Raw genomic sequence first — 25,569 nt, forward strand, 5'->3', positions numbered from 1 at the left:
TCTTCAGCCTGTTCCTTAGGCTGTTGTTGATGAATCAGATGACAGCTAACCCTGACTGCCAGGTACAGCACGGTGCTGCCTGACGGTCCTGGCACAGTGTCCTGCTCTATCTGATGGTGCTGGCCTTAAAATCACTGAACACAGAGAGGATGCACTGAGGGTGTTTATGAGCACAGGGACAGGTGTCCTGTGACCAGCCAGCTCATCCAGGCTGCTGAGCCTGCACTGCCCACAGTGGCTTCAGGTGCCCGGTTCTTCCTCCAGGGCTGTGCTCTGAAACAGAGGCTGGGTGTACAATGGGTTTTTCTTTTGGTTAGAAACTTGACCTTGACTCTTCCCTCCAGAGTGGAGTAATCAAGCAAGTCTTGGTTACTTGATGGTGTGGGAGAGGACACAGTGGCACTGTAAGACTCACATTGCTGAAAGGAGATCAGGACATGTGGGCCGCCAGATTGCTAATGATGCTCCCATCTGGTCTTCCAGACCCCCAGAGCAGGAAAGTCAGGTGGGTGAAACAGAGAGCACTCTGAGCACCTTTAGTCCCACAGTTTCTCAATCAGGATTCCAAACCCAGCTCCCTTCAACCAGTTTTTGGGCAGTCCCAGTATTGACTCTCCTTCTGCACACTCATGCTCTTGTTGCCCAGAGCTTGCAGTCCCTTGGAGGTGTTAGCTGTGAAATCAGAGAAAGTAGTTTTTTCAGAAAAGCAGGACATTCAGTCTCAATGTCCCAAGCGTTTCTGTTGCGCCTGAGTTTTGGAACACCCCTGGCATGGTGTTGTGTGCCCACCCTGCTCTGCCCCATTCCCCCTTGGAGGGTAAACCCTGGGAGCGTTTCCATGGCTGCTCTGGCCCCACTGCAGTGCCCCAGTGCCTGGGGGTCCCTCCTTCCCAGGTTTGACCCGGCATAGGTTCTAACCAACCCCAGCATGGCCTACAGCAAGAGGGGACCCAGGGGTCCCAAGTGGTGGCTGGTGCCCAGATGAGCTCCAGCTGCACCAGCAGGGTGGGTAGGGGCTGCCACAGACACAGGACCCACTCTCTGACCCAGAGTGGGGGGTTCTCACCAACTTCTCAGACCTCGTTTCTCCAGAGCCATGCAGGGAAGCTGGCAGGTCAGGGATGGGGGCCCTCACCTGCCCAGCTTCATCAGCACCTAACCCTAGGTCAAAAAGAAAAAATTGCTGGGAGAACAGCTGTTTATTATGTCTTCCTCTTTCCCACTGAGGAAGCTGCCAGGGTAATTTACAAGCAAGAAGATCCATAATGATGCCATTTTGGATTTCGCCTTTTTTTTTTTTTTCCTTTTCTATGTTCTCTGTATTCTTCGCACATGCATTTGTAGCTGTGTAGCATATTGTGTTAGTGGCTAGCTTTCCCAGTAATTTTCCATGCCCTTTCCCTAGGCAGAAAGACAAAACGAATTCCAGAGCTCCAACCCCGGGGTTACAAGTCCCCAGTGCTATCTTGATTCTTCCTGGCTACCAAGGTTGAGAATGGTTTTTTGAGACACATTTCATGGACAAAGTACAGCTAGTACCAAGGGAGGGCTCCAGAGAAGGGTCTTGACTGGGGAGGTGGGGGAATTCCATCACCACTTGTCCTCCTAATTGGTGCTTTTTTTGTCAATTATACTGGTGTGTTGAACTTTAAAAAACTGTATTCACCCTGTGGGGGTGGGCTTTTGTGGACATCTTTCCATAACTGCCCCTGAAAGCCTTCAAATAAAGATCCCCTTTTATATTACCTCCTTACTAAAAAATTATCTCGAGTTTCATTTCCAGGTTAGGAAAAAGGCAACAGTACAGGAAATGTATGCCTGGCAGCACCCATGGCATGCCTGGCTGGGCCCCAGCCTGGACAAACCCCTCATCCTGGAGGCCTGCAGCACCATTCACCTGGGAATTGCTCACTTTGCAGTTACTTTGTCAGCAACTGTCCATCTCTGTGCTGGGAGGTTCAGGGATGGACACTGTGTCCCCTGTGTGTCTCTCCAGCAGCCAGCCAGAAATCCCCTGGGGCAGCAGCCAGCAGTGTCTGGGCAGAATTAGAACTGAGGTGATCCTCAGCTCAGCCTGGGGTGTCATGTCTAGCTCTGGGCTCCTCCGTTCCTGACACACGGACACACTGGGGAGTCCAGTGAAGATGCTGAAACATTACTGCTAAAAGGAGCAGTGGAAGGAACCAGGGAAACTCAACCTGGAGCAGGGAGGGCTCAGGGGAACCTTGTCCATGGCTATAGAAACCTGTAGGTTAGGTGCCCAGGGACAGGTACACAGGATCAAAGGAGGCTCCCTCTGAAGGTCGGGAAACACTGCTCCACCGTGAATTTGTGGAGTTCCTGTAACCAGAGACACTCCAAAGTCACACAGACGCAGTTCCTGGGCACCTGGCTCTGGTGGCCCTGAGCAGGGAGAGGGACTGGACAGAGACCTCCAGAAGTCCCTTCCAACCAACCTCAACCAGTCCTATTGATTACTTGGAGCCTGCAATTCCCACAGCATTAATGATCCTCTCCCCAGACACAGGATGTGTGTCACTGCTAATGACAGGTGTGACTAGTGGGTCTTCAAGGTCCCAAGAGGATGTACTAAACCCAAATTCCTGTCTGAAGCAGCAGCATCCCAGAGACGATTTCCTCTGACATTCCATGCCTCTCTTTTCACACACCAGTTTGGAGGTTTCTGTTTCTCACAAGGCCTCCCGACTCCTACAGCCTTACCAAGTAAACAGCTTCCATGAAGCTGATCACCCAGGAGAGTGAAAATTCAGAGAAACCAGACTACAGTATCTCTCCAGAGGGCTGGGAAGCCACAGTGGCCTCATACTCATTGCTCTCTCTGAATGTGATACCAGCTCCAAATCACAAAACTCTCCCTCCCCCAGGAAAATAGCCAGGATGGGAAAAGTGACAAAAACTCTGAACAACAGTTTTTGAACACACGATTACACTGACACTCCAGGGAAACAACAGGGTGTAAGTCACACTCCTTTGTCTCCCTGGTTCTGACCTTGAACCTGGGAGGGGCCATGAACCAGAAGAACCAGTCACACAGACGTCAGGGGAGAACCTGCCACCTCAAACTGTTCCCTTGTGCTACACCCCAACCACCTTTCACCCCTCACCCCAGGCAAATATAGCTTTTTCTATATAAATAGAAAAAAGCGCAACATTTTATTGAGGTGAAACCCGCAGCCCGGGTTTCACCAGGGTGAGGGCTGCTGCTGGACCCCAACCCAGCAGATGAAGGCATCCCCATGACATTCTGAGGGAGGGGCTGTGTCTCCCCTCAGACTTCCTGGGATTCTCAATTCATTTTCTTGCGCTTCCGTTGTCCCTCTGGTGCCTTCTGCACGGGCAAGGGCAGAGAGAGAGTGCCCAGCTTGTGGTTCTCATCATTCTCCAGCCCTGGCACCCCCTTGGCCTTGGACACCCTGAGCCGCAGGGCCTTGGCGATGTCCAGTATCCTGAAAAACACCAGAGAAATGTCATCAGTGGGGCTGAGGCCCCCGTGCCATGACCCCACGGGGACCCACAGCCCTCTGGGAAAGGCTTGGAGGTGTCTCTGCGGTACAGAGATGCCATGGAGGAGCATCAGGGCTGCAAGGCAGAGAGCCCTCCAGGGGACAGAATACTGCTGATTTTCCAGCAGGTCCCAGCCTCCTCCGTGATTTCCCACAGCATGAGGCCCTGTGCTCCCAGCTGCAGGGCAGCACAACCCAAACCCGGGCATCAACTGCCAAAACCAACGTGGATTCCTGCAAAAGCTTAGTTCCAGAAAGAAAAACAAAAAGGGAAAATGGATGGAAATCAACAGCAGAGACTGCTCTTAAAACCAGTACTACCGATCAAAGAATAAAGAAGATGACTGGGGGCAAAATAAGTGATGGCATCAAAACTGATGAGAAAGTTTGAAAACCAAGTGGTGACCAAGGGCTTTGGTAAAACCCAGTAATAACTGAAGTTTTGGCCAGAAAGCCTGACCCAATGAATGCTGCAGGGCCAAGGATAGAAGCACAGCTGGGGAAGAGCTGCAGCTGCCAGGTGACTCCTGGGAAATGCAGTCCCTGCACCCACCCACAGACAACTGCCTATCCTTCCCTGGAAAATTAAAACCCTACCCAGGTCCACCGCTGCTTCGGGGCTCTCCCAGGGTCTTTCTGTAGGAGGATCCGGGCAGGTGTGAACAAACAGGATGACTCACCTGCTCTCTGGAAGCTTCATGTCATTCTGCAGGACGGTGAGATCTGTCTGGAAGTTGTTAATGTGCAAAGCCAAGGCAATGACATATGCGGTGATTTTAGCCTTCATGGATGCAGAGATTAAATTCTGGATGCTGTGTGGGAAGAGGGAGAACTTGTGAGATGTGGAGTGTAATGGGGGCCCTGATGGTGTCTCTGTGTGTCGCCCCTCAAGCTGAGCTCTGCCATACCTGTCTGTGCCTCAAAAGCATCACACACCATCCCTTACCTGCCATCGTTGTACGTCAGCGAGGTGAACTTCTTCATGAGTTTCCTGCTGATGATGTGTGGGCATTCAGGACCCATTGGATCTAGGGCAGAAAGGAGCTTTGCAGTGGAATGAGCAACACACACTCTACCTTGCACTGCCCACCCACCACAGCAGCATATGTACCATCCTGACACTTATCTTGGAATATCAGAATACCCACATGAAAAGGGACCCACCAGGATCACTGAGTCCAGCCCCAGGAATCCCACCATTTATTGTCTCTTCCCAGGAACACAACAAACTTAAAAGGAACTTCAGTGCTTGATTTCTAGGTCTCAGAATTTTTCAGGCCTGAGAGAATACTAACAGCTTATATTTTCTTAGTAAAAAAGAAATTCCCACTTCCATACTATAAAATGCACACAACACACACCCCTATGCACATACTTCTCTTGCCACAAAATACTGTTAAAGCTGTGACCACACTAACAAGTCCCTACTATCACCAAGTCTAGTCATTCCCACATCCTCCTCAGACAAATCCTGTGGCTGACTCCGTGTCTCCAGCAACACAGAAGTTATTTAAACCCAGGCTTGCCACTTCCTTCTCCCTCAGCCCTGCAAGGACTGACAAAGACACAAAAGTTCTAAGGAAGATGGCAAGTCTGGAAAATCTCAATCAAAATGTTTTGTGTGGTGCTGTTTCAAAAGCAGGACCCTGAGTATGGCAGAGGAATGATCCACACACTTAGCTGATGAGCAAAGGATGATGAAGAAATTCCCAAAAGTATGTGTTTATGAGCTGAAAACTCTCTTACGCTTCTTCTTGATCACTTTCAGGTGACTGAACTTGATGAGGGTGTCCAGGAACCAGAGGCATCGAGCTTTGTGGTCTCTTCTCTTCTCATCAGTGGGCAGGAACTTCAGCTCCTCCAGAACAAAGGAGCAGTGGCTGCAGGAAAGAGGGGGAGTTCAGCTCCCTAGGGGGTTCCTTACTGCTGTGTACACAACAGTCTCTGACCCCAAAGCAGGTGTTGCTCTGCCACGCCTGGATCCAATGCTCTCCCTCTACCCCAGGGCCATGGCACTGGCAGCCACAGCCCTGCTGCCCCTCAGACAGGACGTGGCCATGACAGTGGTGTTACCTCCTCTCCTCTGCTCTCTTGGCCATCTCCTCCGCAGTGATGTTGGCCAGGGCAGCTGCTGGCACCTGCAGCGCCTCGTACTCGGCAGGAGACAGGACTGGCAGCATTTTAAGGAAAAGAACAAGCCCAGGCTCTCCCTTCAAGGTAGGGCAGTTCTGTCCACACTCACTTGAGCAGAAGTAGGCAGGGCAAGGGGCTGGAACCTGTCCAGGAACTAAGGCCTCTAGGAGACTGTGGCACAACCACGGCTCACTTCTCAAAGGCCGACCTCACCAATATTCCCGTGGAATACTGCCCACCAGGAGGCAAAGCATCCTGCTCTCCACAGGAAAGAGGCGGGTATGGGACTTGCAGGCCCCAAAACCCCAGGGCAGCATCACCTTGCTCCCGGCTCTTGGCCTGTGAGGGACAAAGGCTCAGCTTGCTTCCACATGCCAGATTGGCTTCAGTGAGACTTAAAGGCATGAGAAACCAGTGTGACAGAGAAAAGATACTGTCCTCAAACTTGTAAACGTGCTCTGGCCTGTCGGCGTCCTCATGGCATGGCGGGAGGAAAGCAGAGATGTTCTGCACGTCATCCTGGGCCATGTCCTGCATCAGAGCTTGGGAGGGAAGCGGGACAGGAGCATTAGGATCACGCTAACCAAAATGCAGAGAACAGGAACACAACCTAAATTCTTCCTCTAGAAGCAAGTTTACTCAATGGGTCAACACTGTTTTAGTCACAGCTGAAGTTTTAAACATTTACAACTTCTATCAAGAACCTTCCGGTCATAAAAATTTAGAAAAGCCAGTCCAGACTAGAGAAACATCTACAAAAGAAGGGCACCAAGATGTCTGCTGCTGCAGGTGGGCAGAGCATGGTTTTGGAACCTGTGTTCCGGTGGACAGCCACCTGGCATAAAGCCGCTCTGAGAGCACAGTCAATATCCACCCCCAACAAAAGGGATGAAAGGTGGGATCTACAGTCAACAGACATCTCTCCTGTTCATGGCAGTGACATTCTCAGGATCCCAGAAGTGCTCTGGAAGGCTCTTGTCTGCCATCCTGCCCAGATGTCCACAGTCAGAGTAGCCCCAGCTCTCTCCTGCCACAGCTTGGAAGCCCCCAGGGACGGTGAGACCACACTGCGCTGTGATCTGTCCCAAGGCTGCACCACTCTCTGAGGTAAGAAGGTGCCTTTGCAACAGCCATGCCACAGAATTCAGATCAGGTAAAGGCACTGCCATTATCCCTGTGAACTCATATCCCACAAGAGCTTCCAAAGCAGGCAGTATGGACACTGATGTCACAGCCACCTTCCCTCATTCAGACAACTCCAACACCAAGTCCAGCAGAACCAGAAAGAAGCAGTTCCTCTACATGTACCTGTCTCAGCTGTTAGACCAGCTACTTCCTCATATTTCTTTGAGACCCTCAGGGGTTTTAAAGAAAATCCCTCTTCTTCCTGCCACACTTGGCATGGACAGACAGAATAAGACACTTCAGGTTGTGCTGATTACACCCCAAGACAGAATCCTCTCACCTGTCACTCCCTTGGAATCTATAATGTTTGCAGCTGCTTTTGTCACAGCTGTGTTCACAATGTCGTTGCCCACAGCGTTCATGCGGCGAGAGCTCAGAGCTCGCTTCTGCTTGCTGGTTCCGAAGGCCTCAATGCACAAATCCATCTGCACCAGACAGAAACATTAAAACACCCTGTGCACCCACCCAGGAGAACACAAAACCCACTGCTCCTTCCACAGCCACGGTCTCTAAGAAAACTTTAAACTCTCCATGTGGCAAAACCCACAGGATGCACTGGTCTGAGAGGGACAGGAGGTCACTGGGATGGTGACCAGCCTAAAATAACCAGGAAAATACTCCTGAGCCTGGAAATGACTATACTGCCTCCTGGACACAGGGAGAATGCTGGTCCTGCACAGGTTTACCCTGCAGGACACCAAACCTCCCAGCCCCAAGACAAGCAAGCATCTGCCCCTGCCAGCTAGATAGTCACAGCAGAACATGACACAGCTTTCAAGTTTACCTTCTCCCTGTAGGATTTGGACTGATAATCCTTCGTGTCGTCAGGTATCAAGTTATCTATAAAACAACAAAAGTTAGTGTTGAACAGAAGCAGCCAGGACAGGAATTCCTTTAGCTCTACTGACAGAACTGGCACAGCACATCAGGATCTCCTCCTTGTGACCTGGCTAATTAAAGGACACACCAAAAATGAGAACTTAGAACAAAAAAAGGAGCTTTTGCTACAAAGCCCATGGCTGCAATACATGGACTATGGCCAAACCCACGTCCTGCTGCACAGGGTAAAAATCAGCTACCAAAAGATGTGATCTCTTGGGTTCTTATCCTGGGTTCCATGACAAAAAACAATCTCGCTGGATAAAACCGCCTTTTTCTTGTTGTTGTTATTCAAGGATCCAATTCCTGATGAATCTCAGGCCTCCCTCAGCAGAACCCACCCAGACAAGGCTGCACTTGAGCAGTGACACTGTGAGTGACTACCACCCCCCCACACTTCCTGATTAACTTCCACCCTGGACTAGCTGTGCTCCCCTCTCCCGCTGTCCCTCTCAGCATGCACAAGTGAAGGAGCTGTCCTTGCTCCAAGGGAACAAGGCAGGAATGAGAAGGACAAAGCAACTGAGCAGCTGTGACTCCCAGAAACTCCCACCTGAGAGCAGGGGCTGCATGTTGAATATTTCAGCATTGTAGACCTCCATCTGCCCAGAGTTCTTGTCTAACACACCAACAAAGTACCTGGGGAGAATGGGGGCAGTTGATTAGTGAGAGGCAGAGCAGTGGAAATGATTTAAATTACATGGTCTTCTCACATCCTGGCAGCTCTCCTGCCTTGCACATACAGTGAGTGCTACAATAAACCAAGTTACCTCCAAGGCATGTGTACATATAAACATAGAAAGACTTGCTACTCTACGCATATGTAGAAGTCCTAAAACAACTGAATTAGGTGAAGAGCAGGTGTCAGAGTTCTGCTATTTTCTTTTGCCCTTTTTTGCTATGCCAGGACTTGATGGCCATAGCTTGAACAACAGCCAAATTTCCCTGTAGCTCCCAGGGCTCGGGATGTCCAGAGCTGCAGGGAAGCACCACTTTAACCCCTAGAACCACCTCTTCACCAGTGTTCAGAGGTAAGAGCACTTAAATCTGCCCACAGACAATACTGAATTAACACCCATACCACATATATTTGTTAAACTGCATTTATCTCTCCAAACTCGAGAAGAAACAATCCCCTGGTGCTCCTTTTTCAGCTGCAGCATCTCAAACTGGAACACTGCTCTATCTGAGGATCCAGCTCTCCTGGTTTCACTGCTCAGACAGAACACACATTGGTATGGGCATGTTTTGACAGAAGTGAAGCCAGTTCCTTGTAAAGAATTGCAAAACATCTCAGCTGGAAGGGTCCCACAGCGATGACCCCTTCAGCGCTGACTAACTGATGATAAAGGCAATTTCTTCATCCTAATTTCTTAGTAACAAAGCTCCATCCTGCTGCTACACTAACCCAAATCCTCACCTCAGACTTCACAAGACGTTTTCAAATGGGTCTGTGATTTACAGACCACAGCTTCCACATGATGTGCACAAACAGCCAGAGCTTCCTGTCCCAGTCCTCTGAGTCTCACCACAGCCCCCTGGAAACCTCTGAGGCAGGAAAGGGAGCAGGAGCTCTGTGTCTGGGCAGTGCCTGTGCTCCCAGCTCCTTTTCCATACCTGCACAGGGAGTTGCACTTCATGACCTCGCTGCCGAAGTTGTGCCCCACATAGCTGAGCCGCTCTGTCTCTGAGACCTGGGAAACCAAGGAGAATTCCCTGAGCAGAAGGCTGAGAGACCTTCACTGCCCCTGCTCTGTCTCCCCCAGGCAACCAAGCTCTGCACTCCCAGTAATTCACGTGCAGAATGTATGTACAGCAGACTTGCACAGCACCTCACAGCCATCACGCCGCAATGCTTCAGTTTAAAATGTGGTTTCCAATGGTTCATTTAAGTTCCAGTACTCCAGTTGCCAGGTGCCTGTAATTCACCAGCTGAAAAGCCACCGCTGCCACCACCAGTGTCAGGATTTTAAGAGACAGGGCCACCTCAAGAGGTTTCACAGCATTATTTATTGCTGCAGTCCCATGGAAGGGTGAGAACACCTTCACCCTACGCCCAAAGTCCCTGGTCAGTCGTCCCCAGACCACAGGTTACAAGCTCTTTTAAAGGTTAATTAGCCAATATACTACTGCTACAAAGTTTTTGTTTTAATTAATTAATTTAATTAAAACCCCAGTAGTTAATTGAACTGTCCCACACATCTTGCCGGAATGTGAGTTTTCTTACCCAATCACACAATGAACACAAACTACTTGCTATACCTCAAAACTTCTTTACTATTTCTGTAACTATTTGTATATCCAAACTAAGAAACCTTGGAACTTTTAACTACCTAGCTTATATATTTCTATCCAAACTACAAACTCACATTTTTACTTACGGTCTCTAAACTTGGAAGCCTTTACCAAGGTCTCAGACTGAAACTTGTATTCTTTTTTTGTATTTGGGCCTGCAGGCACAAGATTTTGAGAATTTTCTGGGCCTGGATAGTACCAGACACCTAAACATATTTTCAATGCATTTTGAGAATGTGTTGGTTTTTCTGCTCTGCTGCAGTGAATTTCCTGCAACAATTTGGGCTGAAAAGTAATTTATTCCTTGAGTGCAGCAGCTGTGAAGATTAACAGCAGCATCAGAAAGCACCGTCTGATTGTACCCTCAGTTCCCTCTTCACTGAGAGATCACCTTTCCATGTAATTTAGCCAAACAAAGACACCTTTGGTGAAGACTTCCCAGTGTGAGCAGAACACAATGCATTTCACTATCAAAATGCACCCGACTAGCTGGGAAGCAACTCCCAGATGGTTCAGCTTGTCCCTGTCCTGCCAGCTCCACCCTGCAGTGCTCGTCAGCCATGCCAGTACCAGAGCCTCCTCTGGGTCCTCTGAAACCCAGGGATACCTCGGCACCTGGAACACATGTCACATCCTGACCTAAACTTTAAAAAAAAAAGCGGTTTAAAAAAAAAAAAATCTGCTTCAAAACTCAGCAGATTTTCACAGGATCCCAGACTGGTTTCGGTCATAAGAGACCTTAAAGCCCATCCAGCGCCACCCCTGCCACGGGCAGGGGCTTCACTGTCCCAGGTGGCTTCAAGCCCCAGCATCCAACCTGGCCTTGGACACTACCAGGGATCCAGGGGCAGACACAGCTCCTCTGGGCACCCTGTGCCAGGGCCTCCCCACGCCGCTCCCGCCGCGGTCTCTGACGGGCCCCGCAGCCCAAGGGGCTAATTAGTAACATCTGTGACTTTTATCCGATTACGGCCATTACCTGGCTCCCGCCTCACTGTGCACTACTACCACCATATCCTACAATATTACCGCAACCCGCCGCCGCTCCGGGGCGGGCCCTCACCAGGATCCTGCGGTGCCTCTTCCGGGGATGCGCCCTGTCCCGGTTCCGGTACACGGTGAAGCTCAGGGAGTCGGGGTGCCGCAGCTTCCCGTTGGCGAACCGCACTGCGGGAGAGGGAGCCCGTGAGATCCGGGGCCGGCCGCCACCCCCGAGCGGGGCCCGTGACCCGCCCCGCGCCCCCGGCCCAGTCCCGCTCACCGAGCGCCGCCGGCCGCTCCGCGTCGGGGTCGCCGCGGTAGCGCCAGGTGGCGGCGGCCATGGCGAGGGGCCGAGTGAGGGCAGCGGCTGTGATGCGCGTTCCGGCGCGGCTCCGGCGCCGCGTCCCACTCCTCCGCCTTTTCCGCCACCGCCTCCCGTCGTGGCAATAAGCTCAGCCCCGATTGGGCGAGGTGACACTCTGCCGCCGCGTATAAGTAACGAGGTCGGCGATTGGCTGTTAGCAGGGGCCCGCGCCGCCAGCGGCCGGAAGTGACGTGCTGTGTCGGCGCGGCGGGGCGGGGCGGGCGGGGCCGGAGCGGCGGGAGCGGGGCCGGGGCCGATCCCGATCCCAGTCCCCATCCCAGTGCCCATCTTGAGCCTCGTACGGCCCTTCCCGCACAGACACCGCAGGTGAGCGGGGCGGGGGGCGGCGGTGAGGCGGAGACCGGTGACCCCCGCGTCGGGGCGCGAGCAGGGCTCTCCGGACTCCCCTTTATGTCCCGTGTGCCGCACAGAACGGTGTCTCCGGGTGTGTCTTCACCGGTGCTGATGCAGTACTGGGATGCAGGTGCTTCTCTGGGAGGGGCACAAGCCCTGGGTGTCGCAGGTGATGCGTAAAGGAAAAAAAGAAACGGGGAAAAAAGGCACTATCTTGAGAAGAGCACCTCTCAGCAGGAGACCCCTAGTTATCCAACAGTCAGTTAATGTTCCGGAGTTTTCAAAGGTTCTAAGTTACTTAATTTTCCCTGTGCTGAGTATTCTAGGTGATAACTGGTGAATGATCTCCCTGTTCTGACTCCATCCAAAGACACACAGAGGTGGGGTTCTGGGGATATCGTGTGCGGGACGACGAGCTGGCCAGCAAAGACAGTGACGGGCAGGAGAGACAAAGCAGCAAACACATCCATGTTTGAGGATGGACTTTCTGAATCAGCTGATGTACATTTGATCCCTCGTCAAAAGTATAATTCTGGCCGTGTGACTTCTTTTTAGCTGCTTTATGGTCTTGCGTCCACTGATGCTGTCGCATTGATGTTGGAAAATCAGCATCAGCACAGGAACTTCAGTGTCTGTGCCTTGTATGGGCAGCCTTTCTGCTCACCAAATCTTACACTTTGTTATTTTTTCATGAGGAAAAGTCAAGACATTGCCGAGGGTCACTTATGTAGTCTTGAAATGAATCTACTGGCATATGACTCATGTTCTCTTAATGAAAATTTAAGAAGATTTAAGTCATCTTAAATTTCATAAATTTAAGTCACCCCTCACTCGTGCCTACTTGTCTTGTTGAGCAGCACATTGTTTTGCCAGCAGCCCCATTGTTTCTGTGGAAGGTTTCCCAGTTGTGTGAGCAGTGCAACAGAGGAGGCAGGAGGTTATTATTGTAATGAGATATTTTTGCAAACCAGGATTAAACGTTTAACTCGTGGGTGTGAGGTGACCCCTGTTGTCCAGTTTCCAGCGCAGCTGCCTGTGACGTGGGTGGTGCTGAGGTCAGCTCTGTGGCAGAACCTGGATTTCCACTGCTTTTCTTTGTCCTACAGACTGCTGGCTTTAGTCCTGTGCCTGTGTGGTGGTGGTAAATTCGGACCAGTTTCTGTGTGTCGTGTTCTTTTGTCTTCACAGCCTGGCTCACGGCAGCCTGAGACTTCAACCAGGACTTCAACCGTAGAATCATACAACAATTTGGGTTGGAAGGGCACTTTGTCTAGTTCCACCCCCTGCCATGGGCAGGGACACCTTCCACTGTCCCAGGCTGCACCAAGCCCCAGTGTCCAGCCTGGCCTTGGACACTGCCAGGCATCCAGGGGCAGCCACAGCTTCTCTGGGCACCCTGTGCCAGGGCCTCCCCACCCTCTCAGGAAAGAATCCCATCTGCTACCATCTTGAACCGACTCCCCTTTCTCCTTCACTACAGACTCTCATAAATAGTCTTGTCCCACCTTCAGTGTAGCCTCCTTCAGAACTGGAAGGCCACAGTTAGGTCACGCTGCAGCCTTCTCTTCTCCAGGCTGAACAATCCCAGTTCACTCACCCTCTCCTCCCAGCAGAGCTGCTCCATCCCTCTGATCAACTTGGTGGCCCCTATAGTGGTCTCTTCTGTTTTGCAGGACCATGGATTTCCCAGGGCACTTTGAGCAGGTCTTCCAGCAGCTCAACTACCAGCGGCTGCACGGGCAGCTGTGCGACTGTGTCATCGTGGTGGGGAACCGGCACTTCAAGGCACACCGCTCCGTGCTGGCCGCCTGCAGCACGCACTTCCGCGCGCTCTTCACCGTGGCTGAGGGCGACCAGACCATGAACATGATCCAGCTGGACAGTGAGGTGGTGACGGCCGAGGCCTTCGCCGCGCTCATTGACATGATGTACACCTCCACACTGATGCTGGGGGAGAGCAATGTGATGGACGTGCTGCTGGCCGCCTCCCACCTGCACCTCAACTCGGTGGTGAAGGCCTGCAAGCACTACCTGACGACGCGGACGCTGCCGCTGTCGCCGCCCAGCGAGCGCGCGCAGGAGCAGAGCGCGCGGCTGCAACGCTCCTTCATGCTGCAACAGCTGGGACTCAGCATCGTCAGCTCGGCGCTGGGCTCCTCGCAGGGCGCCGAGGAGCCGCCCGGCGCCATGGGCCCGGCCCTGCGGGGAGGGCTGGAGCAGCGCGCTGCCTTCCCCATCCGCCGCCTGCACAAGCGCAAGCAGTCCTCTGAGGAGCGCGCCCGCCAGCGCATCCGGCCTGCCATGGAGGAGCCTGTGTCTGACGTGGCTGCCGAGAGCGGGCAGCCCGTTGTCCACTCGCGTGAGGATTTTTTCTCTCCGGACTCGCTGAAGATCGTGGACAACTCCAAGGCCGACACTGTCGCTGATAACCAGGAGGACAACACCATCATGTTCGACCAGTCTTTCGGTGCTCAGGAGGATGCTCAAGTGCCCAGCCAGTCAGACAACGGCGGGGGAAATGTTTCCCAGATGTCCATGGCGTCCCAGGCCACACAGGTGGAAACCAGTTTTGACCAGGAGGCTGCTGCTGAGAAGAGCAACTTCCCGTGTGAAAATCCAGAGGTCAGCCTGAATGAGAAGGAGCACATGAGGGTGGTGGTGAAGTCTGAGCCCCTGAGCTCCCCAGAGCCTCAGGATGAGGTGAGCGATGTCACCTCCCAAGCAGAGGGCAGCGAGTCTGTGGAGGTGGAAGGAGGAGTGGTGAGCGCAGAGAAGATAGAGCTGAGTCCCGAGAGCAGTGACCGCAGCTTCTCGGACCCTCAGTCCAGCACTGACAGGGTGGGAGACATCCACATTATGGAGGTGTCCAACAACCTGGAACACAAGTCTTCTTTCAGCATTTCAAATTTTTTGAATAAAAACAGGGGAGGTGGCTTTGGTACCAGCCAAAACAACGACGACAACATTCCCAACACCACCAGTGACTGTAGGATGGACAGTGATGCTTCTTACCTGATGAGCCCAGAGTCAGGGCCTGCCGGTGGGCACTCATCTGCTGCCGTCTCCCACGTCGAGAACCCGTTCAGTGAGCCCACGGACTCCCACTTTGTGAGGCCCATGCAGGATGTGATGGGTCTGCCGTGCGTGCAGACCTCCGGGTACCGAGCAGCGGAGCAGTTCGGCATGGATTTCCCACGCTCAGGCCTGGGCTTGCACTCGCTGTCTCGGGCCATGATGGGTTCAGTGAGAGGTGGAGCTGGTGGCTTTCCTGGCTACCGCCGCATTGCCCCCAAGATGCCTGTGGTGACCTCTGTGCGGGGCTCGCAGCTGCAGGAGAGCTCCTCCGGCTCCCAGCTGATGATGAATGGGAGCACTTCTTTCGAGGGCGGGCACCTGTCGCAGCCAGGCCCGCCGCAGCTGACCAGGGCGTCCGCAGACGTCCTGTCCAAGTGCAAGAAGGCTCTGTCAGAGCACAACGTGCTGGTGGTGGAGGGTGCGCGCAAGTACGCCTGCAAGATCTGTTGCAAGACCTTCCTGACGCTCACGGACTGCAAGAAGCACATCCGTGTGCACACGGGGGAGAAGCCCTACGCCTGCCTCAAGTGCGGCAAGCGCTTCAGCCAGTCCAGCCACCTCTACAAACACTCTAAGACCACCTGCCTTAGGTGGCAGAGCAGCAACCTGCCCAGCAGTTTGCTGTAACCTGCTGCCCCGGGCCCAGAGGAGCCTCGCTGCCGGCGGGGACACTCCGGCGGGCGGGCAGACGCCGGCGTGCCACGGTGCCACACACAGTCTTGGCTCTGCCATTGGGGATATCCGGTACCTACCTCGCAGGTGTCGCCGCCGGGAGCCGCGCGGCGGGGATGGGGATGTGACCCCCGGGGCGAAGCAGCCCCTTTGCAGGGCAGAGGGGTGACAGCATGGGGGTCTCCTGAAGTAGCACGGTTTGAGAACAAGAAACAGACGTGCGCTTTTCTTTTTTTCTTTTTTTTTTTTTTTTTCCTCTCTAAAGCATTTTGTAACAGTGAAAGCATTTAAAAGATTACTGTAACATGAGTCGCTGCATTATGTGAGCACAGTAGTGCAGACCCCTTACCTTTAAAAGAGGAAAAACAGCTTAGGCTGCACCTGTCTGACATAATGCTTTAAAATACGCTACTTATGACAATAGTTCTAGGATTATGAATGTATGTTTGGCTGTTTTGTAGTAAAGGACACTGTGTAATCAAGGTGCTTAAATTAAATCCCAGACAAGTAACTTTTGGACTGCCAGGTGTACATATAACTTTAATACAGCAAGATCTGGATGTTTGGCTGTTTTGTTTTGTTTTGTTTTTTTCCGTAGAAACGAGTATTAAGTGGTAAGTGAAGTACTGTCTCTTGTTTGTGCTATTCCTAGCAGTATTTTAACCAGTTTGTATCTCCTATGTTACAATTCTATATATGCAGAAGTTTGAACAGAGCTTGTCTTTGTCTGGTGTTCTGAAGGAGAGGGAATTTGTGATGGCTTTTTTGCCATGTAAGACAGTGTCTTGCTGTTCCCAGATGCCCACAGTCCATCTGGTCCCTGTTAGGGCGTGAGCAAGTTGTTTTTTTCTCTTATCTCCAGGCTTTAATTTCCTGCCCTGTGCCCTTAGTGACTTCCCTTCGAAGCTGTGGATCTGTCCTTGGATCAATTTGCTCCTAGGTCAGGAGCAGTCCTCGTTTGCCATATTGCACAGATTCATAGAGTATGCTGAGTTGGAAGGCACCCCTTAGGATCATTGTGTCCAGCTCCTGGCCTTGCAGAGGATACCCCAACAATCCCATCTTGTGCCTGAGAGCAATGTACAAACAATTCTTTACCTTGGAGTTGTGACCCTGTCTGTGGGGAGCTTGCTCAGTGCCAGACCACCCTTTGGGTGAAAAACCTTTCCTGATAGCCAACCTAAACCTCCCCTGATTCAGCTTCAGCCTTTTTTAAAGTGCTGTCACTGGTCATGAGGGTGAAGTGATCTGTACCTGCCCTTCTGCTGCTTCTCAGGAGGTTATTGAAGACCCCAATGAGGTCTGACCTCAATCTTCTCTGTGCTGAGCAATCCAAGTTCCCTCAGCTGCTCCTCGTAAAGCTTCCTTTCCAAACCCCCCACCAACCTCATGGCCTCCTTTAGACATTCTCTAGCACCTTAATGTCTTTTATACGATGGTGCTGAAAATTGCCCGCAGCACTTGAGGTGAGGCTGCCCCAGTGCAGAGTAGAGCAGAGCAGGACAATCCCCTCCCTCTCCTGGCTGGTGATACCCCCAGGACATGATTGGCCCTCCTGGCTGCCAGGGCACTGCTGGCTCATATTCTGTAAAATGTCCTTGTCAAGTCCAGGCCATCCACTTAAGCTAGTGTCATAAAAGTACTTTTCCCCCATACATTTTTAAAAAAATCTAATGTAAATTTAGTTTTAAGAAATGGCACTGTACACGTGCAGCAGAAATCTGTCATTCTCCACATGAGTCATGTAAATCTCTTCTTAATTTCCTCTTCTTTGGTGCCACCATAACTTAACATTGCCTGCAGTGTCCTTTCTTCCTTGTCAAAGGTGCACATGAACTGGTGCTCAGCATTCTTAGGTTTTAAAATAAACTTTCAGAGCACTTCTGCTGATGATAAATGCTGCTCAGCTGAGCAGGGGCTGTGTCAGGGCTGCAGAGTGTCCCTCTGCTTGGGTGAGACATAGGATTCCCTGCACCTGCCCTGTCAGTGTGTCATGTGCACCTTGACCATCTGAGGAATGCAGAAACACAGGAGATGGTTAGATTAATTCCTTTAAAGTGTTAATATTTTGTTATAGGGTTTACTTGCTGGTCATATTTCTGGCTCTTGATTTTTTTTTTAAGCATTAAAATAACACTTTTTTAAAGCAGTGGGATATGCTGTGTTTTGTTTTAAATAATTTCAGTATTGGGGACTAACAGCATTGAGCTGCATAAACACTCTCCCAAACAACAATAACATGCAGTATTTTGTACTTTAGTATTTTCTTGTGTTGCATTATTAAGTAACACTGTTTCATCTTGATTGCATTTCTAGTGTTTTGCTTTCTAAAAACAAGGCTTTTTAAATTTTCTGTTTCCTGTAGCACATCCAAATTTGTTGAATTGTTATAATGTTTTGTGCAAGGAGACTAATTAGGAACTAATATGAGCAGATAAACACTTAACTGGACTTTTGAACTGTTTTTATAAAAAATTTAATGTGGAATATCAGTGCAGGAGGACTTCTGTACTCTTTCAGAAAAAGTTTGTCTGGAGCATTTTTGGAAGCAGGAGCTCTAAAATTCATTGTCAGTTGATGTGCAGAAGGGCAGTTGCAGGCCTGGAGCCTGTGGGTGCCTTGTGGCTGAGTCTTCCTGAATGAAGCAATAAATTCCTGGGAATAGCATAAATAAACACCTGGGGCCTGAGCTACCTGCTGTAGTGGAGGGTGTCTCACCCCACAGCCTGGAGAGCTTATGCCACTGAACTGCGCCCATAATTGAACTTTGCAAGTGGGATCTCGCATGGGGATGTCGGGGTGTCTGTTCTGAAACACCTGGAAATAAACCCTACTTTTTTGTGTTGCTGAGTCTGACTGGTTTCACTGGTTTGGTGCTCTCCACACCAGCCTGTATAGAAAAAATTGTGACTGCAAAAGGGATCGTAAAAACCTGACCTTGGTAATAATTTTGTCCCCAGTAGGAGTTCTTTGTAAGAACTTACTTTTGTTAATTAAATAAATCTATGCAGCACCTGTAAAATTCATGATCCGTGGTTACTGCTGCTCTCTTGAGTTCCTCAGGGGAGGATGTCACAGGTGCAGGAGGTGCTTGTCTCAAAGAAGTTCTGAGATGGACACCTGAGCCCAGTGCTCCAGTTCCTGTGGCAGCTGATTTACCTATTTCTAGGTATCTATTTCTTAATGCACCTGGGGAATCTGACACACCTGCTCAGACCTCAGGTCATTCCCTGTCATCATCAGGGATCACAGGAGCCTCTCAGATATTTGGTCACCATCGCTCAACATCAAAGCAGCTCCACCAGCAGCAGAATCTTTAGTGTCAACACTAAGGAATCTTGGAGACCAGTGAGCTCCCCCACTGGACTAATGCTCTGGGGTTTCACAGCAACGTCACTCCCGATTTCCACTGGGTGGTTTGGAAACTCCTCAGGCAGCTGGGATGCCCAGAGCACACTCCCTTCCTCCCCTCCTCTTCCTCCCCTCTGATACGTCAGAATTCCTCCCAGGCATGATGCAGGGCAGCTTCCAACAGCTATTACTGCTATCAGAGAGTGCTACATCGAGCACCCAAGAAGTGCCAGGGACACTGCTGTGGGACAGGAAGAGACACAGAGTGTGCTGGGTGAGCTTTAGCTCCCGTTACAGGCTTTGTGCTGTGCCCTGGCTCCCTCCTCACACCAGAATTATGGTGCTGCCAGCTGCTCACCCCAGCGCACTTCCCTCCTGCCCATTGCATGCTCCTCACTCCCTCGTGCTGCTGTCCCCAAAAAGCACTGGTTCCCTGTCTGTCCCCTGCTAGGGTGGAGGCACAGGGGAGAAGGCACAGGTGGCTGCAGGGCAGTGGGGCTTGTCCTGAGGCAGAGAGGTGGGAAAACCCCATCTCGGTGGGGCGGGTCAGCCACTGGCACCACTGTTCAACCTGGACATGCCATGGGCTCCTGTGTCCTCCTCTGTGGGCCTGGACACCATGGAGTGGTGTGATGGGACTGGGAGGAAGAGAAGGGAGGAGGAAGATGGCTGATGGAGAGCCACAGCTCAAAAGGAACCTGAGTCCAGGTGTGGTCTTCAGCATGTTCCCTGGCATGCGGACTGGGAGCACTTGGAGCTGGAAGGAGGCTGGCCTAAGACTGGTGAGAGTGACCTCCACATCACATTGTGGGGACACCTGTGGGGTGGCTGGGGTGGGTAGCCCTGCATGGCTGTGACTGGTCTGTAACAGGGCTGTGCTGTCTGCCACATGGTCACCAATGATGGGAAGGCACACAGGGAGGGGCCATGGCAAGGCCAGGGCACACCTCAGGGGCAGATCCATCCTCATCCAGCAGGATGGGCCAGCTGGACCACAGGCTTGTCAAAGCTGTGGCTGCCCACACCCTGAGAGTGTTCAAGGCTTGGATCAATCTGGGATAGTGGAAGGTGTCCCTGCCCATCGCAGGTGGGGTGGAATGATGTGATCCTATGAGGTCTCTTCCAACTCAACGCATTCCATGATTCTGTGATCAGTGGCACTGAGAGGTGGGCTCCAGGTTCCAGCCCCCATTTGGGACAGTGGCTGCAGGACACATGAATCCCCAAAGCCCTTGAGATGTGCCCATTAGGCCTCTCCTGGCAGCTGGAGGCTCAGGCCCTGCTCAGGCTCTCCTCTGCACCAACAAATGTCACTGCACATCCAAGAAATGTGAGGGGAGCTGCAGCCAGAACCGGCAAAGGTGTAGCAGAACCTCCCAGTGAATTCCAGTTTGCCCTCCACTGTGGAGCTGTACCTGGAACTGGTTATGGATACAAAAGGCAGAGCTGGAGGTTCCTGCGGAGCTTTTCTTTAGACCGCTCAAGCAGAGGATCATGTGATGCCACTGATGCCATAGGACCATTTGATGGGTGGGCTGCAGCAGCTCCTGTGGCAGCAGCAGCCTGCATGGACAGAGTTGGTACCTCTCCCTTCCTGGCTACAAGCCCAGGTAAGGCACTCCTGGCCTCTCACTATGACCAGGAGCCAGGTTTTGAGGATGGAAGCAGCTTCCTTACGGTAGTGCAGCATGGCAAGCACTCCCCAATCCAGGACCAACCCCTCTGGCACCCGCAGTGTGCTCCACCATGTTCCCTGTTCCCAAATAACACGACCATGACACATTGGCTGCTACTCTTTAATGGCTCCTGGCTGCCACAGGGGAGGGGACACAGGCTGGTCCTCAATGCCACGTCCGTCCCACGGTGCCGCCGCAGCAGGGCCTGGCCATCACAGCTTCAGCTCATGGGGCATGGGCTCCCCTCGCAGCCCAGCCAGCAGGTTGTTGGCTGCCAGCACTGCCATGGTGCTCCTCGTGGCATATGTGGCGCTCCCAATGTGTGGCAGGATCACTGCAGGGACAGGGAAGGACACTGCTCACCTTCACACATGCCCAGCTGCCCCTTTCAGGGGTCTGTGTGGGTGTTATTTGTGTATTAATAAATATGTGATATTACTGTTATAAGGAATGTATTCAATAAATACACGTGAATGAGTTATGGCCTGCCTGGTCTTGTTTCAGAGCTCTCAAATCTCCATGTCCTGCAAATATTTCCAGAAAGTCTCTGCTCTTATCACTCCTCACACTGTCTACTTTGAGAAACAATGCACACAAATAAAAAATGAGATTTAGCAAAAAGATAAAACAACAGATACAAGTTTGTATTTCATAAACAGACACTGAGTCACAGGCATTTCCAAATTTTCATGGATGTCCCCATGGTTTCTTTTTGGAACATATTTTTCCTACTCCAGAAACCCCCTTCCCCTGGAGGTAGGATATCCTGTGTGACACCGCCAAGCAAGCTCCTTCCTAGCCATCCCTCCTCACCTGCATCATCTTCCTCCAGAGAAGACAGGTCTCAGCCCTGGACCTGCACCTGCCCACCTTCCCAATGCCTGGAACTATCCAGGAAAGAGGCTGCTCACACTCGGCAGCTGGGCCAGCCCAGCAGCACTCCCAAAACCAAGACTCCTCCAGGCAAACTCAGCAGCCCACTTTTAGCCAGTGGGAAACTTTCCCAGCACAGCACGTGCTCAGGAACCCACAGAATAGCTGAGCTAGACAGCGCCTGAGCTGGGAATTGGTTTCTCATTCAAGCACCTGCTGATACCAGATCCTCCATGAATTTCACACATTGAATGAAGAACCATCACGTAGGTACTAAAACTGAGCTTATCTCAATGACTTTCTGGAAAATTAAAACAGCTCCCACACTTGTTTAACAACAAGTTGATGAGTTTTTACCCCACAGCAGCTGTGTGCATTGTACAGTAGCCCACCTAAAGATACCTGATCTGTCTGTCCTGTGCTCTGGTGCCCACTGCCACCAGTAGACTTTTGAGGACCATGGGTCCTTGTCACACCTGTCACTGGGCCCCCAAGACAGCACCTGCTGGAGGAGGGATCTCACCACTCCCCCAGACACTCACCACAGTTCTTGAGGGACAGCAGGGGGTGGTCAGTAGGCAGTGGCTCTGGTGTGGTGACATCCAGGCCGGCAGCTGCGATCTGGCCATTGGTCAATGCATTGTAGAGATCCTCCTGGTTCACCACAGCCCCCCTGCAAACGTAAGGGGTGAGAGGCTGGTGTCACTGCTGAGGGGTCCTGCAGGCTCCCAGGGGCACAGAGGCAGTGGGTCCCCAGGGCTGCCTAAGGAGACGACCCTCTCTGGATGTGCCTGAACGACCCAGCAGTGAACTGCTCCTGCTCCAGCTGCCCATGGTGCAGGGAAGAGCTGGGTGTTTCCTGAATAATACATCTTGCCTTTGGCTCAGTCCCAAGGGGCCTTGGTCAAATGCTCCCAGTGGTTCCAGCCATGAAAGCTGCATGTACTGTCTGGACTCTCTGCCCAGCAGATCCCCCTACACTCACAATGTGGAAGGGCAACAGGCACGGGTCTGGGCTGCCAGTACCTGCTTGTGTTGACGAACACAGAAGTCTTCTTCATCCTGCCAAAGAAGTCCTTGTTGCACATCCCCTGGGTAGCTGGTGTCAGGGCACAAGTCACCACTACGAAGTCCGACTCCTCAGCCAGCCTCATGAGCGGGACTGAGTGAAGAAACATGGAAACATCCCACTGCAGTCAACACCTTCCCTCAGCAGAACTCCAGGGGCAGTTGCAGCCCCTCCTGTCGTCCCAGCAGGACACCTCGGTACTCAGCCCATGGGGACAGTCCACAGGACCCTCCCCTCCTCCTAGGAGCAGCTGTCACATTTTGCCTCTGCTCACTGTGTCCAACTTCCTTGAGGGAATGAAACTGACAGAAAATCACCAATGCAGGAGACAGGGAAGGGGAACAGTGGTATGATCAGCTGCAGCCTGGAGTTCTCACAGTGGTCTGAAGAACTCCTGCATGTCCAGCCTTCACCCAGCCTGGAGGAGGCAGGGTCCTCCCTGTCACCCCCCCCTGCCTTGTGGGGCATGTCTGGGACATGGCACTCCCACCCCTGCTGTCCCCTCACAGTGGGTATGCCCAGGAGCCCCCAGAACCCCCAGCCTGTGCCCTCCCTCCACTGGCCCACCCTGCAGGAGACAAACCCCGTGAGTAACCCCCCGGAGCTGTCCCAGCCATGGTGCTCCATGACTGACGGCTGACACCACCCCTGCCCTGGTGCCGTCCTTACCAAACTCAGCCCCAAACTCTGCCGCACTCTCCGGTTTTGGGCCACTGCCAGTGTACAGAAACTTCCTGACCCCAAAAGGCTTCAGGCGCCGGGCAACTGCCTGTCCTAAGTGAGGGAGAAATGTGTAGGGCTGCTGTGGCACCACAGTGTGTGGGGGGACCAGCACATGAAGCCACTGAAGGGCTGCTGCAGTGGGATCACTCCTTCCTGACTGTGGGGTGGGGTTGGAGATGTTCTGCTGTGGAAAGGGGCCCATGGACACTGACCCCGTGACTACCCTTGGGAGCACACTGTCCGGGGGAACAAGGACAGGAAGGGCTGCCTGCTGGCAAAGTCCACAGCTGGATGGAGTGTTGTGTGGACTTTGCCACTGCATTTGTTTGACTGAGGACCAGGAGGGGGTACAGACTGCTGCAGGGGTTGGAGGTGGTGGAAGCATATGAATACCCGAGGCTTTAAGGCTGAGGCTGACAAGCCAGTAGAGCTGCTGGGAGGGGCTCTGCACAGCTCCCCTCACTGTGCTCATGGGGTTTAAACAGGTGAGCACCAGGTCACCACCCTGGCTGAGTCACAGAGCCCCAGAACAGTCTGGGTTGGCAAAGACTGCAAATACCATCTCACTCCAACGCTCCCACCTCCAGCAGGGGCACCTTCCAGTAGCCCAGGTTGAAGGTGAGGCTACAAACACACCCTGCCACCGCAGGAGAGCAGCAATCTGCTCTCTGAACTGCACTTACCTATCCTGCCGAGACCGATGATGCCCACGGTGCTGTCAGACAGGCCATATCCACACATCCACAGGGGCTTCCATGTTGTCCAGCCGCCACTGGCAGAGAGGGTGGGACAGGGACAGGTGTCATGGAAAGCTGTTCAGAGCCCAGCCCAGGTGCTTGGTGAAACTCTGGCCTCGGCCTCCATCACCAGCCCATGTGGCACAGCTCTGGGGCCACCCACAGCGGACACTCACCTCTTCACCTGCTCCGCCGCCTCCGGCAGCCGGCGGCACGCTGACAGCAGCAGGGCCACCGACAGCTCCGCCGTGGCATCGGTCAGCACGTCGGGGGTGTACCCCACACGGATCCCCCTGCCAGGCCAGACTGGGCTCTGGGGCAGCCCTGGGGTGCTCCCTGGCATCCTCGGGCTGGGTGCCTGCCCCAGGTAGCCAGGGACATCCCTCTGGCTCTCAGCCCTCCTGCCCACATCCTTTCCCCAGACAGTCCTTGCTCAGCCCAGCACCCAAACACTTCTCCAGCCCTGGTGTGGTTGGGGTGAACTCAGCCATGACCCAGCAACAGAAGGGTGCAGGTAGCTGAGCCCCCCCAGCCCCATGCTCTGTGAAAGCCCACCTGCCAAAAGGGAACACTGGGATGTCGGGTGTGTTGGGGGAAGGGGTCCAGAACGAGGGGGACAGTGCAGGGAGTTGTAGAGCATGGGGAAGGGAACGAATCACGGCGGGGTCAGAGCAGGGGGAGGATTGGAGCAGATGTCCGAGCTGGCAGGGGACAGAGCAGGGCAGGAGAGGGGCAGCGTTACCGCTTCTTGATCTCGTCCAGGGCAAGGTGGTCGAAGCCCACGGACAAAGTGCTGATGACCTTCAGGTCGGGCCCTGTAAGACACGATCGGCGCTGCCGTGCCTGTCCCGACAGCCCGGGGGATGTCGGGGGGGAGCAGGGGGCCCCGCACGCACCGGCCGCGTCCAGCACCTCGCGGTCGATGCGGTCCGAGAGCAGGCAGAGCAGCCCGCGCGTCCCCGCCACGCCCGCCAGCAGCTCGGCCCGCGGCACCGGCTCCTCCGAGTCCCACTGCTGCACGCGGCACCTGCGGCGGCACCGGCGCCGTCACCCCCCGGCACCGGCACCGGCACCGGCACCGGCACCGGCACCGGCACCGGCACCGGCACCGGCACCGGGACCCGCGCCGGGACCCGCGCCGGGACTGGCACCGGGACCCGCACCGGCACCGGAACCTGCACCAGCACTGGAACCCGCACCGGCACCGGGACCGGAACCTGCACCGGGACTGGCACCCGCACCGACATCCACACCGGGACCGGAATCGGCACCTGAACCGACACTGTTCCTGCAGCGGGACTCGCAGCGCTCACCCGCTGGCCTGGGACAGCACCCGCAGCCCCTCGGCCGGGATCCGCCGCGTCACGAACACCGACATGGCCGCTGCCACCGCCCGGGCCGACCGTGCGCCCGCCACCGTCCCTACAGCACCAAGCGGCCCGGAACAGCGCGGGACAGACCGGAACAGCCCGCCCGCCCCGGCCCCGGCCCCGGCCCCGCCCCGGCCCCGCCTCCCGTGGGGTCGCTCCCTGAGTTCGTTGCCCCCGTACCTGAGCGGGCAGGTGTGTCCATCCGTGGACGTATGGACATCCCTTTAGGGGTGTGTGTGTCCGTCCACGGACATGTGGACATCCATGCACATGTGTGTGTCCATCCGTGGACATCCCTGCGGGTGTGT

General features: G+C 53.4%; 3 protein-coding genes across 4 annotated transcripts; 1 reads left to right on the top strand and 2 right to left on the bottom strand.

Moving 5' to 3' along the window:
* Window positions 1-3,151: 3,151 nt before the first annotated feature.
* On the bottom strand, window positions 3,152-11,432 carry POLR1E (RNA polymerase I subunit E). 2 transcript variants are annotated; one of them, XM_066181983.1, is made up of 12 exons: window positions 11,278-11,432; window positions 11,080-11,183; window positions 9,339-9,415; window positions 8,275-8,360; window positions 7,627-7,682; window positions 7,123-7,267; window positions 6,092-6,199; window positions 5,598-5,694; window positions 5,271-5,404; window positions 4,471-4,552; window positions 4,205-4,336; window positions 3,152-3,467 (listed from the first exon to the last, which is right to left on the bottom strand). In XM_066181983.1, the coding sequence occupies exons 1-12, from the start codon at window positions 11,336-11,338 to the stop codon at window positions 3,308-3,310; spliced, it is 1,242 nt and encodes a 413-aa protein (XP_066038080.1). In that variant the 5' UTR covers window positions 11,339-11,432; the 3' UTR covers window positions 3,152-3,307. The 2 variants fall into 2 exon arrangements, with proteins under 2 accessions (XP_066038080.1, XP_066038079.1); XM_066181982.1 differs by lacking the exons at window positions 11,080-11,183; window positions 11,278-11,432 and adding an exon at window positions 10,996-11,014.
* A 190-nt stretch (window positions 11,433-11,622) lies between these two features.
* ZBTB5 (zinc finger and BTB domain containing 5) lies at window positions 11,623-18,453 on the top strand. Its single transcript, XM_066181986.1, has 2 exons — window positions 11,623-11,688; window positions 13,389-18,453. The coding sequence occupies exon 2, from the start codon at window positions 13,393-13,395 to the stop codon at window positions 15,415-15,417; it is 2,025 nt and encodes a 674-aa protein (XP_066038083.1). The 5' UTR covers window positions 11,623-11,688; window positions 13,389-13,392; the 3' UTR covers window positions 15,418-18,453.
* A 2,140-nt stretch (window positions 18,454-20,593) lies between these two features.
* On the bottom strand, window positions 20,594-25,325 carry GRHPR (glyoxylate and hydroxypyruvate reductase). Its single transcript, XM_066181987.1, has 9 exons — window positions 25,205-25,325; window positions 24,788-24,918; window positions 24,634-24,706; window positions 24,068-24,184; window positions 23,838-23,926; window positions 23,101-23,205; window positions 22,389-22,524; window positions 21,905-22,035; window positions 20,594-20,823 (listed from the first exon to the last, which is right to left on the bottom strand). Exons 1-9 carry the CDS (start codon window positions 25,267-25,269, stop codon window positions 20,702-20,704), a joined length of 969 nt encoding a protein of 322 aa, XP_066038084.1. The 5' UTR covers window positions 25,270-25,325; the 3' UTR covers window positions 20,594-20,701.
* Between the last annotated feature and the right edge of the window lie 244 nt (window positions 25,326-25,569).

This window comes from Chamaea fasciata, unplaced genomic scaffold (genome assembly GCF_029207755.1).
Source record: "Chamaea fasciata isolate MVZ Bird 193981 ecotype frontalis unplaced genomic scaffold, bChaFas1.0.hap1 SCAF_4, whole genome shotgun sequence".
In the NCBI taxonomy this organism is placed as follows: domain Eukaryota; kingdom Metazoa; phylum Chordata; class Aves; order Passeriformes; family Sylviidae; genus Chamaea; species Chamaea fasciata.

Excerpts from the sequence above, each read along its gene's own strand:
- GRHPR (XM_066181987.1), bottom strand. The coding sequence starts at position 25,269 with ATGTCGGTGTTCGTGACGCGGCGGATCCCGGCCGAGGGGCTGCGGGTG. Across the intron at positions 24,919-25,204 it reads GTGCTGTCCCAGGCCAGCGG|GTGCCGCGTGCAGCAGTGGG; the intron begins GTGAGCGCTGCG and ends GTGCCGCCGCAG. Across the intron at positions 23,206-23,837 it reads CATCGGTCTCGGCAGGATAG|GACAGGCAGTTGCCCGGCGC; the intron begins GTAAGTGCAGTT and ends TCCCTCACTTAG.
- ZBTB5 (XM_066181986.1), top strand. The coding sequence starts at position 13,393 with ATGGATTTCCCAGGGCACTTTGAGCAGGTCTTCCAGCAGCTCAACTAC.
- POLR1E (XM_066181983.1), bottom strand. The coding sequence starts at position 11,338 with ATGGCCGCCGCCACCTGGCGCTACCGCGGCGACCCCGACGCGGAGCGG. Across the intron at positions 4,337-4,470 it reads CTGACGTACAACGATGGCAG|CATCCAGAATTTAATCTCTG; the intron begins GTAAGGGATGGT and ends CTTCCCACACAG. Across the intron at positions 3,468-4,204 it reads ATGAAGCTTCCAGAGAGCAG|GATACTGGACATCGCCAAGG; the intron begins GTGAGTCATCCT and ends GGTGTTTTTCAG.